Source organism: Delphinapterus leucas, unplaced genomic scaffold, assembly GCF_059928025.1.
Source record: "Delphinapterus leucas isolate spDelLeu-1000000601 "Yukka" unplaced genomic scaffold, BTC_Dleu_Yukka2 spDelLeu_asBTCV2_sq25, whole genome shotgun sequence".
Taxonomy (NCBI): domain Eukaryota; kingdom Metazoa; phylum Chordata; class Mammalia; order Artiodactyla; family Monodontidae; genus Delphinapterus; species Delphinapterus leucas.
This window is the reverse complement of record NW_028322234.1, coordinates 9,447,880-9,463,965: the sequence shown is the minus strand read 5'-3', so window position 1 is coordinate 9,463,965 and position 16,086 is coordinate 9,447,880. Positions and strand designations below refer to the sequence as shown.

Sequence of the window (16,086 nt, the reverse complement as noted above, 5' to 3'; positions counted from 1 at the left end):
GATGGGGGGTAGGTACTGCCAATTCAGGGGTGGGGGAAACGGCTCTAGTGACCTTGGCAAGGGATGTCTAAGGGAAGACACCAGACACCGACCCTCGCCGGAGGTAGAGCCCCACCCCTTAAGCTCTAGGCCTCCAGTACTCGGTTCTCAGCCCCCACTGCCTGGAGGGGGGTCTCAGAGTCCGCAGCCCCCTCCCCAAGGGCTTGAGTCACACAAGGGGAAAGCCGCGAGGGGTGAGTCACGGGGTGGAGAAGGGGAGCGAGGTCGGCTGCGGCCAGGGGACCCTCAAGCTGGCCTGAGTCACGCACGCCAGGGCCTCGCTGACCCCAGCCCCTTCCCCGGAGACCAGGAGGCCAGGAGCGGGCAGCGCATTGTCGGTGGAATACGGAGCTGGAGGAAGAGCGGGAGGGGGGAGGAAGCACGAGCCCGGCCGCGCGGGAAGCTCCGGTTCCCATGGTAACCGAGGGGTCTCTCAGCTCGATGGCGGGGTTCCTCCCTCGTCAGGGACGGTCCCCGCGCGCTGGGGAACCCCCCGCGCGCTCTATCGAGGGGCCACAAGTTTCAGGTCGGGCAGGAAGGGGTTAACGGCAGCCCCCTCCCGGGTTTCACCCGCGCCCAAAGTCCCCGCCAGGGTGGGGCTGTGCCCCGCGCTCCCCCGCGCGCCTAACCCCCGCGGCCGCCCACGCACGCACGCACGCAGCTAGCCCATCCCCCCGCGCTCGCACGCACGATCGCGTCTGGCTCCACGCACGCAGCGACCCCCGTCGTGCCTCACGTCACGCACGACGCACGCGCCCCCGCAGCGCCGGGAGGGGCCGAGAGCGGCAGGACTCCGGGCGCTTGACGCACCCCCCCAGCACATCACCGCCTCCTCACGCTGTCTTGTATGACTTTGACACCCCCCCACGCAAGGTCACAAACTCTCAGATCCACAGTGTCACACGGACACAGGATACACCTGCCACACGTTGGCACAAACATTAACTAGTCCAGCTAGCTCCGCGGCGAATGTGGGCAGGGTCACACTGTCACACATCGTTTGTGGTAGGGCCATTTTCATACACAGATAGGTGGCATATACAGACACTCCGATAAAGCCACACCATCAAGACAAAGTAAGACATAGATAAAAGTCTTGGACCTCAGGACTCCAGTTGTCACACAGCCACTCCTCTCACATGGAGATTGTAGAGGCACAGAGACACATGCTGGGGACGGACACACGACGGTCATGCTGTCACGCAGACATCACAAGTAGGACACATGAAGTAAAGTAGGGTCACAGACACAATCCACAAGGCCACACACAGGGACACCAGATTGTCTCGGGGACATGGATAAACCAAGGACAAACATGACAGGCTCATGCTATCACAGAAAAACACATGATGGAGAGAAAGTAGGACACGGTCACAGAAACACAACCTAAATCCATACTGAAGTACTGATTGTCATACATTCACTTCTCACACAAAGAATGACCTAGGGATATAGACACACAGCAAGGTCCCATAAAGAGAAGCATGTGCCCTAGTCCCTGACAGCACCCCCCAAAACCACCAAATCACACACACATAGCCTGTTGGGTAAATTCCCAGGGCACCAAGACACAGGCAGATGCAGACACATAGGCCTGTGCACACACAATCACAGACCCATCATCTCACACCTACATAGATGTGAACACACTTCACATGGACTCAGAGACATGTACAGACCCGGGGAGGGGGTCAGGATGGGAGTCCTGGTGGAATGTCAGTGTCTGGAGAGCAGAAAGCCTGCCGGAGTCCCTCACGGTATGGGGCATGGTGTCCACCCTGAGCTTGTGGTCAGCCCCGGGGGTGGGGGAGGGGCACCATCTCCAAATGTGTGAACCTAGGGTCTCCATCCCAGCTCTCATGACTGGGTCTCTGCCCAGATGTGAAGGCCGGAGGGGGCGGGCGGGGGTCCAGCTGTGGCCGCAGGGAGGGGTTGAGTCACCCGCTTCCCAGCAGTACAGCCCAGGCTGGGCCCAGCTGTTCCTGGAAACAGAGAGGAGGGGGTGGGGTCCCCAAACCAGCTGGGGGCTGCTAGTCCAGACCTGCACCCTGTCCTTAATGGAGGCCTCCAGATCATTCCCCAAACTTTGGGGCTCTCTCCACCGAAAGTGGGGGGTTTGAATCCTTCCCCCAAATAAAGGATCCCTGCTTCAAAATGAGGGTTTGTGACCCCTCTCTTTGGATTGAAGGCACACTGATGCCCCCAACGGTGGGGTTCCCTGCGTCACATAATAGGGATTGCTGCTCTTCCCTGCCAACGTAGGGAGCTCCCTTTCCCCCCAAACATGAGATTCCTTGCCGCCCCAAATGGAGGGCTGTGACTCCTCCCCCAACGTGAGGGCACCCAGACCTTCCTTTAAATCTGGGGACTTTTGGCTCCCTGAACATCCATAACGCCTATAATATCATGGCAACGTTAAAACAATTCAAGTCCATGCTCCGAATATTTAGATTCCTCCTAAACATCAAGATCCCTGAGGGTTTTGCAAGTATTGGGGACCCCACTCCCAAATATTTGGCAGTCCTAGCATGTCTCCCAACATTGGGCAACCAGGTCCTCTCACAAATAATCCCAGCCTCCTCTCCTTGTAACAGCCATAGCTCCAGCTCACCTTCCACTTCTGCCTGGTGGCAGGGGGGCCCCGCTTCCCCTTACTGGCAGCACCCTCTCCTTAGTGGGTGCGGGATAAGGGAATCAGCGGCGGCTGTTCTCACGCCCGCCGCCGTAAGGCAGCCTTGTCCGGAAGCCGGCACTGTTGGCCCTTGTCCCCTTCCTCCCTACTCCCCCCCACTCCACTCTACTCCCAGGGGATGGAGGCTGAAAACAACTCGGAAGGGGATGTGGGTGTGTAGACGAGCCTCCAAGGGCCCTGCGTGCGTGCAGTTGTGCGTCTGAGTGGGCTGTAACCTGGAGTCTGGTGCTAGAGTGATTGTGTTCCTGCGACGGTGCGGGGAGCGGAGGAGTGCGGGGGGGAAAGGGGAGCTGTAGTCATCCTGCTCAACCCATTCGGGGGCAGGGTCGCCGAAGCCAGACTCTGGGTTGGAGGGAGCAGCTCCCCGCCCCTCAGACCTAGACCCACCCCCAAAGCAGAGTCCGCCCCTCTCTCTGGGTACAGCTAATAACCTCTAATTACTGCTCTTTACCTCGCCCGCTCCGCAGGGGAGGGACTGCCGGGGAACTCAGGCGTCAGAGGTCCGGTGCTTTAACCCCTCCCTTAAAGCCGAATCCACCCAGAGCCTCTGTTTCCTCGTCTGCGAACCGGGAATTTAAAGAGCACTTGCCACCTAGAATCGTGGAGATTTCAACCATCTATATATTTAAATCGCTTAGCGCAGAGACTGCATTTTGTAGGCACCCCATAAATGGTGGCTGCGATTTTATTGTTAACTAGTATTGTTAGCACTTTCCTTTAAGCCCCCTTCACTGCCCAGACGGGGTCTCAGAGTGGGCCCATCCTTTTCCCCGTAGGCCGCGTTCCTGCTGTCTGGGCGCCCCGGGTGGGCCGTGGCGATCAGGGCGGCCCCGTCCTGGGTTCTGAGGGAGGAGGGCCCAGGCGCGGGGCTCAGGGAGGGGAAAGGGCAGGGAAAGCTCAGTGGAGGACGGATCCAGGCTAGGCAAATAAGTCTGTCCGTTACCTAGGACATGTGTCTGACCCATCCTGCCGTCGACTTAGGACCCAAATCCCCTTGTCTACCCCTAGGCAAGACTATCAAGTCACCTACACTGGGAAGAACCCTTTAGTGTTGTTCCCCCTCCAAGTCCACAGAATATATTAAGACCTGCCCCTCTCCTGCGCAAAGGCTCTGATCATAATGTGGCTAGACAGCAGAATTTCTTTCAGCCGAAGGGAAGGGACGAGAATGCGCCTGTACAACAGGGTGGGGCAGCTCCGCCTCTGATGAAGAGGAACGACGGTGAAGTCTCCGCTACCCCAAAAAGAGCTCGGGGAGGAGGGGAGGTGAAGCCACCCTTGGGATGCGCAAGGCTGGTCCAGACTGACCCCTAGCGGCAGGCTGGCGCCCAAAAGCTTCCCGGATCTAAGATGGAGGGTCTGAAGCCCTGAGCTGGTGCCGGGAGGAGATCACGTGTCCAGGGCGGGGCCTGCGCTTAGGGGGCGGGGCGGCGCTCTAGGCCGAGCGGGAGGTCGGGGCTGCGGGCGCTCGCTGGTGGCGGATCTGGACGCCGCTGCGGTGGCAGGGCTCCGCGGCCGGGGTCGAATCCAATCGGGAGCCATGAGCGTGGACAAGGCCGAGCTATGCGGGTCTCTGCTCACCTGGGTAGGTCGGGGGCGGGGCCAGGGACAGGTGTACGCCCTCTCTTCTCGCCCGGTAGCCCCGACCTTGGCTCTGTGCGCCCTTCCGTCCTGGGGCAGGGAGGAGGAAGGGGTCGTCGGCCTGCCAGGCCGTTGCACTCTGGCCTGAGCACCTGACCCGTCAAGTGTCAGGTTTGCGTGTAAAGAGCAGGTGAGGCCACGCCCCTTAGTGGCTGGGTCATGTGGGGCGAGGGCACAGGTGAGCTGGCCTGGTCACGTGGTGCCTATGGGGACCAAGTGACTCGTGGTCTGCCCTCGCCTGGTCGCGCGGGGTTTGTTGGGCAGAGGTATAATGAGGCCACGCCCCCTCCGGTCCGTCCAGGTGAGCAGAAGCCACTCCCCCACGGAGCTGGCTTGCTGGAGCAACAGGCCAGCCCCCACCCAGCATGTGAGGGTCCTGCTGACCGGAAAAGTCTGTAAAAGGGGTTTTGTTCCGTGGTCCCAGGCCCTGATAATGCCTGTTGCACTTTCCTCTCCCCCACCAGTTGCAGACGTTCCATGTCCCGCCCCCCTGTACCAGCCCCCAGGAACTGAGCAGTGGCCTCGCAGTAGCCTATGTGCTGAACCAGATGTGAGTGGGGCTGAGGGGGAGGGTCCCAAAAGGGTCCCCCAGCAGCTCATCCCACCTTCTCACCCCCAGAGACCCTTCCTGGTTCAACGAGGCATGGCTCCAGGGCATCTCAGACGACCCAGGTCCCAACCGGAGGTTGAAGGTGACAGGTGGACTCATGAATGGGGGACAGACTGGTGAAGAGTTGATCAGGGAAGGGTCAGTTAGACATGTCCTGGGTGATGGACAAACAGATCTGGACAGGAAGAGGGACAGATGTATGGTGACCAGCCAACTATGTATTTATTCCTTCATTCTTCTATTAAGCAGGCCTGGGTGTGCAGCAAGGAATAACACAGACAAAACCCTGCATACACAAACATTAACATTGACTTCCAATGGCAATTAGCTCTATGAAGACAATAAAAGCTGGGCCACGAGAGAGAGAGCAACTGAGAGTGGGTGGGTTGTTACTCCAGATGGGCTGATCTCCATGTAAGATTTGGAGGAATAGCATTCCAGACACAGCGAGCAGCAAATGCAAAGGCCCTGAGTTGGAAATAAGCTTGGTGTGATCGAGGAAGGGCAGGGGGGTCAGAACAGAAAGCAAGGGGGCAGGAATGGTAGATGAGATCATCAAGGGCCTGGCAGGCTGGAGCAGGGAAGATAGATTCTATTTTAAGTGCTGTGTAAAGTCAAGGAAGGATTTTAGTAGAGGAAAGACACAAACCTGGCCTGGGCTTTAAAAAGCTCCCTCTGGATGCTTGTAGAGAAATGGAGGGGTGGGCAGCAAGAGTGGAAGCTGGTGCAGTAATTCAGGTGAGAGATGATGATGGCTAGGGTCAAAGTGTAGTGGGGCAGGTGGTGAGAAGTGACTGGATTCTGGGGACACGTGAACAAGATGGGCAGGTGGGTAAGAAGGGCAGGCAGCCAGACAGGTCACTCCTAGGAGAGAGGACATACAGACAGAGAATGGGGCTAAACAGGATGAGATGACCAGGGATTGGGAGGCGAGACAGAGAAAAAAAGAATGGGCTAGACAGATTCAGGGTGGGGGCTGCTTGGCCCCTTCTGGGGGGATTTGGGACCCTGGACACAACTCCTTGCCCCTCCCCAGGTCAACAATCTGAAGACAATCTTACAGAGCCTGGTGGAGTACTCCCAGGATGTGAGTAACTGTAAAGGGATTTAGGGGGTTGGGTTGGGAGGAGGGGGGATCCGTCAGCCCCTGATACCCCTTCCTCCTCCCATCCTCAGGTCCTGGGGCATCCCATTTTGGAGCAGCACCTTCCAGATGTAAGCCTTATTGGCGAGTTCTCCGACCCAGAAGAGCTTGGCAAGCTGCTTCAGCTGGTGCTGGGCTGTGCTATCAGTTGCGAGAAGAAGCAGGGTATGGGAGGTTAGGGGGTCCCTAGGGGAAGACCTGAGGAAACGCTTCTTGCCCTTCCACCCTCCATCTCAGTCTCCCCCCCCTTGACCCCCAGAGCACATCCAGAGAATCATGACGCTAGAGGAATCAGTTCAGCATGTGGTGATGGAAGCCATCCAGGAGGTAGGTGGGTATGCCCACTGTAGCGAGGAGCTTCAGGGGAGGGGACATCTCCAAGGCAGCTGGGCACAGGCTCTGCCGTGGTAAGGTCTGGGCTCTGTCTGGAACTCAGCTGGCCACATTTCCCTGTCCCATGTGTCTGCCAGCGCCCCCCAGCTCTAAGTCACAACCTAGCACACTAAAAGGGCCAGGCCTCAGAATTCCCTGGTGGTCCAGTGGTTAGGACTCAGCGCTTTCACTGCTATGGCCCGGGTTCAATCCCTGTTTAAAGAACTAGGATCCCACAAGGCGCGCAGTGTGGCCAGGTGGCTGGGGAGTGGGGAAGGACCAGGAGTCCCTGCGTGCTGGACACATGAGGCAGCCTCTGGACTGGGGTTATTGGGGAGGACTGGCTTTGGGGACAGGAGGATGGAGTAGTTCTTAGGCTGGATTGTAGAAGCCTTGGAGGCTGCCCTCAGAGGGCCCAGTTCATCTCAATGTCCTCCCACTGCACCCCCCCCCTCCAGCTCATGACCAAAGACACCTCTGACTCCCTGTCACCGGAAACATATGGGAACTTTGATAGCCAGGTAAGGGGTGGGGACCTTGTTAAAGGTCCGACCCCATTACTGATTTTCAGGGCTACCTAAGGAGCAAGGGCTTGACCTTAAGCCTGTAAACCACTCCCATCCTCCAGGGTCCTATCCTCTTCCCTTGCCAGGTCCCCAGGGTTCCTGAATTGCCTTTTCTCCAGTCCCCTCAGGTCCCAGCCCTCTCTTCTTAGATCTTGAGGGTTTCTTGGCTCCCTCCTCTCTGTCCCTGAAGATCCCATCCTCCGTTCCCCCATTCTCCTCCCCTGGATCCCTGAGTTTCTTGTTTCTCCCCACCCTCCCCCCTCAACTCCTCTCATCAGTCCCGCAGGTACTACTTCCTGAGTGAGGAGGCTGACGAGGGTGACGAGCTGCGGCAGCGCTGTCTGGACCTGGAGCGGCAGGTGGGGCCGAGGTGGGGGTCCACAGGTTCTCCCAGGGCAGGGCCGCCCGCATAGCCCCTCTCCCAGCTCCGGCTCGTCTGTATGCCCTGCCCACAGCTGGTACTCCTGTCAGAGGAGAAGCAGAGCCTGGTTCAGGAAAATGAGGTGCTGAGGGAGCGGGTGGGCCGGTCCGAGGGTGAGGGTGCCACCGGCCTCACCTCCAAGAAGCTGCTGCTGCTGCAGTCCCAGCTGGAGCAGCTGCAGGAAGAGAACTTCAGGTATGGTCAGCTGGGGACAGGGCCAGCAGGCCAGGGGACTGGGGCAGGCACAGGCCCTTCATGTGATGCTTCCCCCACCCCCAGGCTGGAGAGCGGCAGGGAGGACGAGCGCGTGCGCTGTGCTGAGCTGGAACGGGAGGTCGCCGAGCTGCAGCAGCGGAACCAGGAGCTGACCAGCCTGGCCCAGGAGGCACAGGCCCTGAAGGATGAGATGGATGAACTTCGGTGAGTGGCAGGTCCCCCCCCCACACCCCCATTGCCAGAGTGCCCCTCTGATGCCGCAGTACCTCTGTAACCCCCAAATTCCTAGTGGGCACCCACAATGCCCTGTTGACTCCACAATACCATCCTGAACCCCACCGCACTATCCTGGAATCCACCTTGTCCTCTGGACAACACCAAACTCCCTGGATCCATGGTGCCCCCCAGGACCCCACAGTGTCCCCCTGTTATCCCACATTGTATCCCACATACCTTAGAGCAGGGGTCACAAACCCCTGGGCCGCGGACTGGTTCCGGTCCGCAGCCTGTTAGGAACTGGGCCACACAGCAGGAGGTGAGCAGAGGGCGAGAGAGTGAAGCTTCATCTGCCACTCCCCGTCGCTTCCCACCGCTCTTCATCACTCGCATTACTGCCTGGACTATCCCCCTACCCCCCACCGGTCCGTGGAAATATTGTCTTCCATGAAACCGATCCCTGGTGCCAGAAAGTTTGGGGACCGCTGCCTTATAGGATCCCTGTGACCCCAGCAAGCCTAGGGGGTCATAATGCTCCCCAGACCCCACTGCACCATTCTGGGACCCATCATGCCCCAGCATCCCATGGTGCCCTTCAGGACCGCACAATGCAATAACTTTGCCCCTGGTGACCCCTCTGCCCCCCCATCACATGACTGTACCTTCTTATGACTCCACAGCATCCCTGCAAACACAGAGTGCTTGGCAGGCCCCCATAGCACCCACCCCTCCACCTCACTGTGCCTTCTGTTGCCTCAGAGGGCTCCCCTGTGGCCCCCATGGCATTCCTGTAACGTTAAAGTGCCTAATGAGCCCCTACCATACCTTCAGGAGCCCCACAGTGCTCTGCCTCAAAGATCCCCCATGACCCCACCACGGCCCCTGCACCCACAATACCCTTGTTAGGCCCACAGCTACATCATGACCCCAAAGTGTCCATGGGGGCTCCTCAGAACCTCTGGGCCCCATCATTCCCCCTGTAACCCCACAGTCATTTTTGTGTCCCCCAGATTCTGATTTTGACCCTGGGCTAACCATTGATGTTTAGGGCTCCCTTTATGCTCCCTAATGATTCCCCCAACGCCACCAGGCCCCGCTGACCCCTGACCCTCATGACCCATCACCTTGAACCCAAATGCCCCAAGGCTGACCTGACACCTTCCCCTGCCCTGAGGGCCTCGCATCCAGGCTGAACCCTTGACCTCAGACCCCGCGTCCTCTTCCCATTGCCCCCGCCCGCAGGCAGTCGTCAGAGCGCGCAGGGCAGCTGGAGGCCACGCTGAGCAGCTGCCGGCGCCGCCTGGGCGAGCTGCGGGAGCTGCGGCGGCAGGTGCGGCAGCTGGAGGAGCGCAACGCCGGCCACGCAGAGCGCACGCGGCAGCTGGAGGAAGAGCTGCGCCGGGCCGGCTCCCTGCGCGCCCAGCTAGAGGCGCAGCGGCGGCAGGTACGGGCGGGGGCCTGGACCTGGACTGGGGTGGGGGCTTCTCTTGGCCGGCCGCTGACTTATCTCACCCTCAGCGTGGTGCTAAGTCCTTCCACCCAGAGTCTGCTCCCATTTTTATATAGAGGCCACGCCCTTTAGGCCAGCCAGCTCCTCCCTAGGCTTGTAAGCCCCACCCCTTAAGCCTCCTCCTCCAAGTTCCCTCAGCTGGTTCCTCTGGCTCCGCCCTTTCACCTTGTACTCAGTCCCTGCCCCTCCTTCCCACCCTGCTGTCCTCTCCCCTCTCCTCTGTTTAGGTTCAGGAACTGCAGGGCCAGCGGCAGGAGGAGGCCATGAAGGCCGAGAAATGGCTATTCGAGTGCCGCAATCTGGAGGAAAAGTATGAGTTGGTGTCAAAGGAGAAGGAGGTGAGGCTGAGGTCCCTCCACCCAAGCCCCACCCTGCCCATCGTGGCAGAGGCCATTCCCTAGGACAGCAGTCCCCAATCTTTATAAGATTCTTTTTTTAAGGGAACTTTATTATTTTTATTTATTTATTTTTTGGCTGCGTTGGGTCTTCGTTGCTGCACGCGGGCTTTCTCTAGTTGCGGTGAGCGGGGGCTACTCTTCATTGCGGTGCGTGAGCTTCTCACTGAGGTGGCTTTTCCTGTTGCAGAGCACGGACTTCAGTAGTTGTGGCACGTGGGCTCAGTAGTTGTAGCTCACGCGCTTAGTTGCTCCGCAGCATGTGGGATCTTCCCGGACCAGGGCTCCAACCTGTGTACCCTGGATTCTTAACCACTGCGCCACCAGGGAAGCCCAGCGGTCCCCAACCTTTTTGGCACCAGGGACCGGTTTCGTGGAAGACATTTTTTCCACGGACTGGGGGTTGGGGGCAGTAATGCGAGCAATGGGGAGCTATAGGGAGTGGCAGACGAAACTTCACTTTCTTGCCCATCGCTCACCTCCTGCTGTGTGGCCCGGTTCCTAACAGGCCGCGGACCGGTACCGGTCTGCGGCCCAGGGGTTGGGGACCCCTATCCTAGGAGGCTGATCCAGCCTCAAGTGGCCTGTTGCATCCCATCCCTCCAGCGGCTGCTGGCAGAGCGGGACTCCCTGCGGGAGGCCAATGAGGAGCTGCGCTGCGCCCAGTTGCAGCCTCGCGGGCTGATCCAAGCCGGTGAGTTGGAGGCCCATCCCAGGGCCTGGGAGATGGCTGGCCTGGCCTTACCTGGTCTGGTGTGCTGTTAGGGCAGGCAGAAAAGGCAGTGTCCCAGGGCTTGTCTAGGTTGGGGGCAGAGCTAGGCCAGCTAGGCAGAGCTAGGAGGGAGGCTAGAGTGGAAAGAGGTGACATGGGCTGACAGAAGGCAGGGACTGTCTATCGGGGCTCTGGGTGGGGCAAAGGCAAACCCAGGCCAAGGCTCATGGCTCCTTGTCATGCCAGGGGTGGGGTTTGGGTCAAGTCAGGCTTTTGGCCGAAGTTGAGCCCCCAAAGATGCTTCTCGGAAAGAGGGTCCTAGGGATGGGGACAGAAACTGTGCAGCCACCTGAAGACTTTTCACACATTCTCCAGACCCCTCACTGGATCCCACCTCACCGGCTGTGGAAAACTTAGCAGCCGAGATCCTACCTGCGGAGCTCAGGTATCCTGGGGTCACTCAGAGCTCTGGCCCCACTGGGGCCTGCCAGTGCCCACCCTCAGCCCCGTCCCCAGTACAGGTATTTACCGCTAGCCAGGCCTGCTCAACTTGGTTCCCAAGTCCTAGCCGGGCTTCTAGGCCCACTCACTCCTAATTCTGCTCTTACCTGGCCAGGGCTCTAGCCCTATTGGTGGCTCACCTCTTCAGGATCCGTCCTCAGTGCACAAATTAGATCCAACCCATCTGTCTCCACTCCCCAGGCAAAAATCCTTTGCTCCAGCCCTGCCCACATTGGGTTCTGCCCCCAGGACGGGTTCTGCCCCGTCCTCAGTATATTCCCTGCTAGGTTCACTGCCCTGTGCACTGCCCGTAAGAACTCCTACCCCAGCTTTTCACTTTTCAGTGTCTTACTTTACCGGCAGCCGCATCTCAGTGTTCTAACCCTCTCCTGTAGCCCCACCCTTCCCTGGCGCCACCCCTAGACCCAGCTCATGGCTCCGCCCACTTTGCCCCCCAGCCCCACCGGCGCTCCGCCAACCCATGCCTAGGCGCTGTCCCCTGTACTCTAACCCTACCCCAGGGTCTGGCTGGGCTCTTCCCCCAGGGCTCTATCCCTCTCCTGGCCGCGTCTGCCCAGTTTCCCTGCTGGAGCCTTGGTAGGCCTGAGTGGTGACCCATCTCCCGCACTGCTCACTCCTTCCCGGTCCGCAGGGAGACGCTCCTACAGCTTCAGCTGGAGAACAAGCGCCTGTGCCAGCAGGAGGCGGCCGACCGGGAACGGCAGGAGGAGCTGCAGCGCCACCTGGAGGAGGCCAACCGCGCGCGCCACGGCCTGGAGATGCAGCACCGGTGAGGACCCACCTGGCGGAGGGGGGCCTCTCACACGCTTGGAGGGGGGCTGAGGGCGGGCGCAGGCACTAAGTGGGCCCCCCAACCCTGCAGGCTGAACCAGCAGCAGCTGTCGGAGCTGCGGGCCCAGGTGGATGACCTGCAGAAGGCCCTGCAGGAGCAGGGGGGCAAGACTGAAGATGTGAGTGCCCACCTCCTCCCTGCCTGGCCCTCCTTTGTGTCCCCCAATAACCCTTCTCTCTCTCCCCCCTGCTGCCCGATGCCCCGTGAAGTCCATTGTAAGTACCTTGAGCCCAGGGTGGCACCCCCTACCCTCAGTCTGGAAAAAGGTTGGGACCTCTGGAGCCCTCACTCACCCAGTGCCTCTTCTCTCCTCCAGTCAACCCTGCTGAAGAGGAAGCTGGAGGAGCATCTGTGAGTCCCAGAGTGGGGGTACTCTTGGTGGGGGGAAAGGCTGGGGCAAAGGTGTGGGAGGTGGATCCGGTGTCGATGGGGGAGTTCTTGATGAGGAAAGGGAGTCTGAAGGGTCAGCTCAAGTGGGGCCTTATAGACTAAGGGAAGGCATATGGAATGTTTTGGGGGAACAATGGGGTGCCACAGAGGAAATTGCAACAAGGTTGTATGACAGAGTAATAGTCACCTTTTACTTTTGCATTGTTAAAAAGGAAAGTTGTTTTTTTGTGTTTTTCATTTTTGACCACACTGTGTGGCTTGTGGAATCTTAGTTCCCCAACTGGGGATTGAACCCGGGCCCACATCAGTGAAAGCTCCGAGTCCTAACCCCTGGACTGCCAGGGAATTCCCAAAAAGGAACTATTAAAAAAAAAAGAAAGAAAGAAACTATTTTAAATAGCTATCACATTTATAGTTTAAAAACCAAAATGTATACCGAGCTATACAGAAATAAAGGGTATACCTCTGAATCCTCCCTCATTGACTCAGTTTCCACTCCATTCCACCCTCATTTCTATTAGTTTATTATGGAAATCCTTCCAGAATTTTTAAAGCAGATCCAAATGAATATGAGTATAGATTTTTACTATCATTCCTTATTTACACAAAAAGTAGTGTAATATGTGCACTTTGCTTTCCCTACTTAACAAGTTAACTGGAGAAATTTCTCCTTAAGAATAAATAAAGGAGTCCTTCTTATTTTTTTTTTCAAATATAGCAGCCTTTGTCAACTGGGGTTCCATAGGGGAACTAGGCCTTACAGAAAATTATTTTCGTGACTATTTTCTCAGTTCTGCCAAGGATGCAATGAAGCTAAGGCCGACCTGGAACACAGAAAGTTATTTCCTTACAGAGGATGGATACCTGGAGGCATTAGGGCTTAATTCTCCTGTAGAATTGTGGTCCAGAAGGTCTGGCCTATAGCATTTTTTGTAATATCGTAATGTGTTTAACTCATTCTTTCTAGGTATTTGCAATTTCAAGCAATGTAACAAAGTAAACCTTATATAGGCATCATTTTGCTTGTGTGCAAATATACATAAAAATGCAATGGGTGGCTCCCAGGGTACATGCCTTTGTAATTTTAGTAGAAATAGCCAGAGGTTCACTATTAGATGTTACACCATGTTCCATGTCCAACACATGATAATAGTCTCACCTACAGGAATCTTTGGGGTTTTGCCACAGGTGGCAGAACTGTCAATTATTAGCTTGCATTTCCTTTCCTGTTTTAAAAATGTTTAAAATTTTTAATTTATTTTTGGCTGCGTTGGGTCTTTGTTGCTGCACGTGGGCTTCCTCTAGTTGCAGCAAGTGGGGGCTACTCTTTGTTGCAGTGCGTGGGCTTCTCATTGCGGTGGCTTCTCTTGTTGTGGAGCACGGGCTCAGTAGTTGTGGCTCGTGGGCTCTAGAGCACAGGCTCAGTAGTTGTGGCGCACGGGCTTAGTTACTCCACAGCATGTGGGATCTTCCCGGACCAGGGTTCAAACCCGTGCCCCCTGCATTGGCAGGTGGACTCTTAACCACTGTGCCACCAGGGAAGTCCCATATTTCCTTTTGTTTTATAAGAGATTTGCATTCCAGAAAAATGCCTGGCTGCTGGGTAGAGAATGGAACTGAGGGGTTGAGAGTAGAGGGGGCTGGCAAGGGATGATGGTACCTGGACCAGCGAGTGGGCTGTGGAATGGGGAGAAGTGGACAAATGGGAGGGCTGGTCCAGGGGCCACCTGATGAGGGGTGTAGAGGGCTGGGACTCTGATGGCTGAGGAGATGGTGGGGCCAGCGCACATAACCCCCAGGCTTGGGGTCAGGCAGAGAGGTCTGCAGGGACACTTCTGGCTGGCTGGGAAGGCTGTGGCCACCACTAGGAGAAAAGAAATGGGCCCAGAGCTCAGCCTGCTGCTGCCGGTCCCCTGCCCGCAGGCAGAAGCTGCATGAGGCAGATCTGGAGCTGCAGCGGAAGCGCGAGTACATCGAGGAGCTAGAGCCCCCTGCCGATAGCAGCAGTGAGTGGGACTGGGTGGCCGGCTGGGTGCAGGGAGCCCCAAGCTTGGCACAGAGCTGAGGGGCCACCTTGTTCCCCCCCCAGCAGCCCGGCGTATCGAGGAGCTGCAGCACAACCTGCAGAAGAAGGACGCGGACTTGCGGGCCATGGAGGAGCGGTACCGCCGCTACGTGGACAAGGCGCGCACAGTGAGGACGGGCGCTGGGTGCCCTACACGCCTTCTGCCGAGGCTGCTGCCTCCCATTGGTTCATGCCTCCTGCCCCCACACCTGTCATGTCTAATCATGTCACAGACTTTTACACCACGGCCTGTGAGGCCAAGGTCACCCTGGCTGTGTCTTCCCCAACCCCTAGGTCATACAGACCCTGGAACCCAAGCAGCGGCCACCTGGGGGGGCTCCTCCGGAACTCCACACCCTGAGGACACAGCTCCGAGAGCGGGATGTCCGCATCCGGCACCTGGAGGTGGGTGTCCTTGTCCCTTCTCACTGTCCTCAGCATATCCAGGTCCTTGACTATTGCCTCCTTAGCAGATGGACTTTGAGAAGAGTCGAAGTCAGCGAGAGCAGGAAGAAAAGCTGCTCATCAGTGCCTGGTATAATATGGTGAGTGCACCATTGCCATGGCTGAAGTATTGGGTGGGCATGGGGGTCCTGTGGGCTCACCTGACCCCATCTATGCCCCTCCCTCCAGGGCATGGCTCTGCAGCAGCGAGCTGGGGAAGAGCGGGCACCTGCCCATGCCCAGTCATTCCTGGCACAGCAGCGGCTGGCCACCAACGCTCGCCGCGGACCCCTGGGACGCCTAGCACCCCCGAACATGCGCCCCACTGACAAGCATTGATGGATCTCAGGATCCTGCCACCTGTCCAGCCAATCAGGGCTTAATCCACCCTGGATTCCCCTGACTCACATGGGGCCCAGCATTATGCCTCAGCCAGTTGCTTGAGAGCCTTGAAGTCATAATCTCTGCCCTTTTCTCTCCCAGGTGGGACGAGAGTTCAGGATGAGGCGGGAGGCAGGAATGGGCCTATTCTTTTTAGCAATGTGATTCTTATTCTTGATTTTAGTGAGCTGCCAGGGGAGAGAGTGATTTTATATTTGAGAAGAGAGATAATAAAGACTTTCAATCTGACTTGGCTGGACTCTGGGCTCTGAGGGGAGGGAGAGAAGGTAGGCCAGGGGCTCAGGTCAGTGCTTTTAAGAAAATCCTAGCTTGTGTTCTTACTAAAGTGTGAGTGACCGATAGCACCCAGTAGGAAGTTTGAATCATATTTGTATCTGTGTAACTGTATGTGTGTGTGGTGGGTTTTGAAGAAGCTTCAGACAAAAATCCCTACCTCAGGAAGCTGTCAATTCCAATGGAGACAGATAATAAACAAAATAGATAAAATATTTGATGTGAGAAGTGCTACAGGGAAAAATAAAGCAGACAAAAGTCATGCGGATGCAGGAAGTGGATTTGGGAGATGGTGATTTTTTTTTTTTTCTTTGCGGTACGTGGGCCTCTCACCGTTGTGGCCTCTCCCGTTGCGGAGCACAGGCTCTGGACACGCTGGCTCAGCGGCCATGGCTCACAGGCCCAGCTGCTCCGCGGCACGTGGGATCTTCCTGGACCGGGGCACGAACCCGTGTCACCTGCATTGGCAGGCGGACTCTCAACCACTGCGCCACCAGGGAAGCCCAGGTGGTGATTTTTAATAAAAGGCCAGGAAAGGAGGCCTCACCAAGGAAGTGACATAATTTTTTTTAATTTTTTAATTTTTTATTTTTTGCGGTACGCGGGCCTCTCAACTCTGCGGCC

The 16,086-nt window shown here is 57.3% G+C and overlaps 1 protein-coding gene across 12 annotated transcripts; it reads left to right on the top strand.

Annotated features, from left to right (window-relative positions):
* The first annotated feature begins 2,948 nt into the window (after positions 1–2,948).
* On the top strand, positions 2,949–15,417 carry HOOK2 (hook microtubule tethering protein 2). 12 transcript variants are annotated; one of them, XM_022558727.3, is made up of 22 exons: positions 2,949–4,316; positions 4,837–4,922; positions 4,992–5,064; positions 6,019–6,069; positions 6,159–6,291; positions 6,386–6,453; positions 6,957–7,019; positions 7,343–7,423; positions 7,520–7,680; positions 7,765–7,905; positions 9,160–9,361; positions 9,655–9,765; positions 10,429–10,516; positions 10,910–10,979; positions 11,688–11,825; positions 11,919–12,006; positions 12,205–12,239; positions 14,202–14,284; positions 14,368–14,471; positions 14,638–14,748; positions 14,817–14,888; positions 14,977–15,417. In XM_022558727.3, the coding sequence occupies exons 1-22, from the start codon at positions 4,272–4,274 to the stop codon at positions 15,124–15,126; spliced, it is 2,154 nt and encodes a 717-aa protein (XP_022414435.1). In that variant the 5' UTR covers positions 2,949–4,271; the 3' UTR covers positions 15,127–15,417. The 12 variants fall into 12 exon arrangements, with proteins under 12 accessions (XP_022414435.1, XP_089761489.1, XP_089761483.1 ...); XM_089905363.1 differs by having other exon boundaries at positions 4,965–5,064; positions 14,814–14,888; XM_089905357.1 differs by having other exon boundaries at positions 11,919–12,239; positions 14,638–14,888.
* Positions 15,418–16,086: the final 669 nt, after the last annotated feature.

Coding starts and splice junctions, on each gene's coding strand:
- HOOK2 (XM_089905352.1), top strand. CDS start 4,644: ATGAGGCCACGCCCCCTCCGGTCCGTCCAGGTGAGCAGAAGCCACTCC. Junction 10,517..10,909: donor TCGCGGGCTGATCCAAGCCG/GTGAGTTGGAGG, acceptor CACATTCTCCAG/ACCCCTCACTGGATCCCACC. Junction 14,285..14,367: donor GCCCCCTGCCGATAGCAGCA/GTGAGTGGGACT, acceptor TTCCCCCCCCAG/CAGCCCGGCGTATCGAGGAG.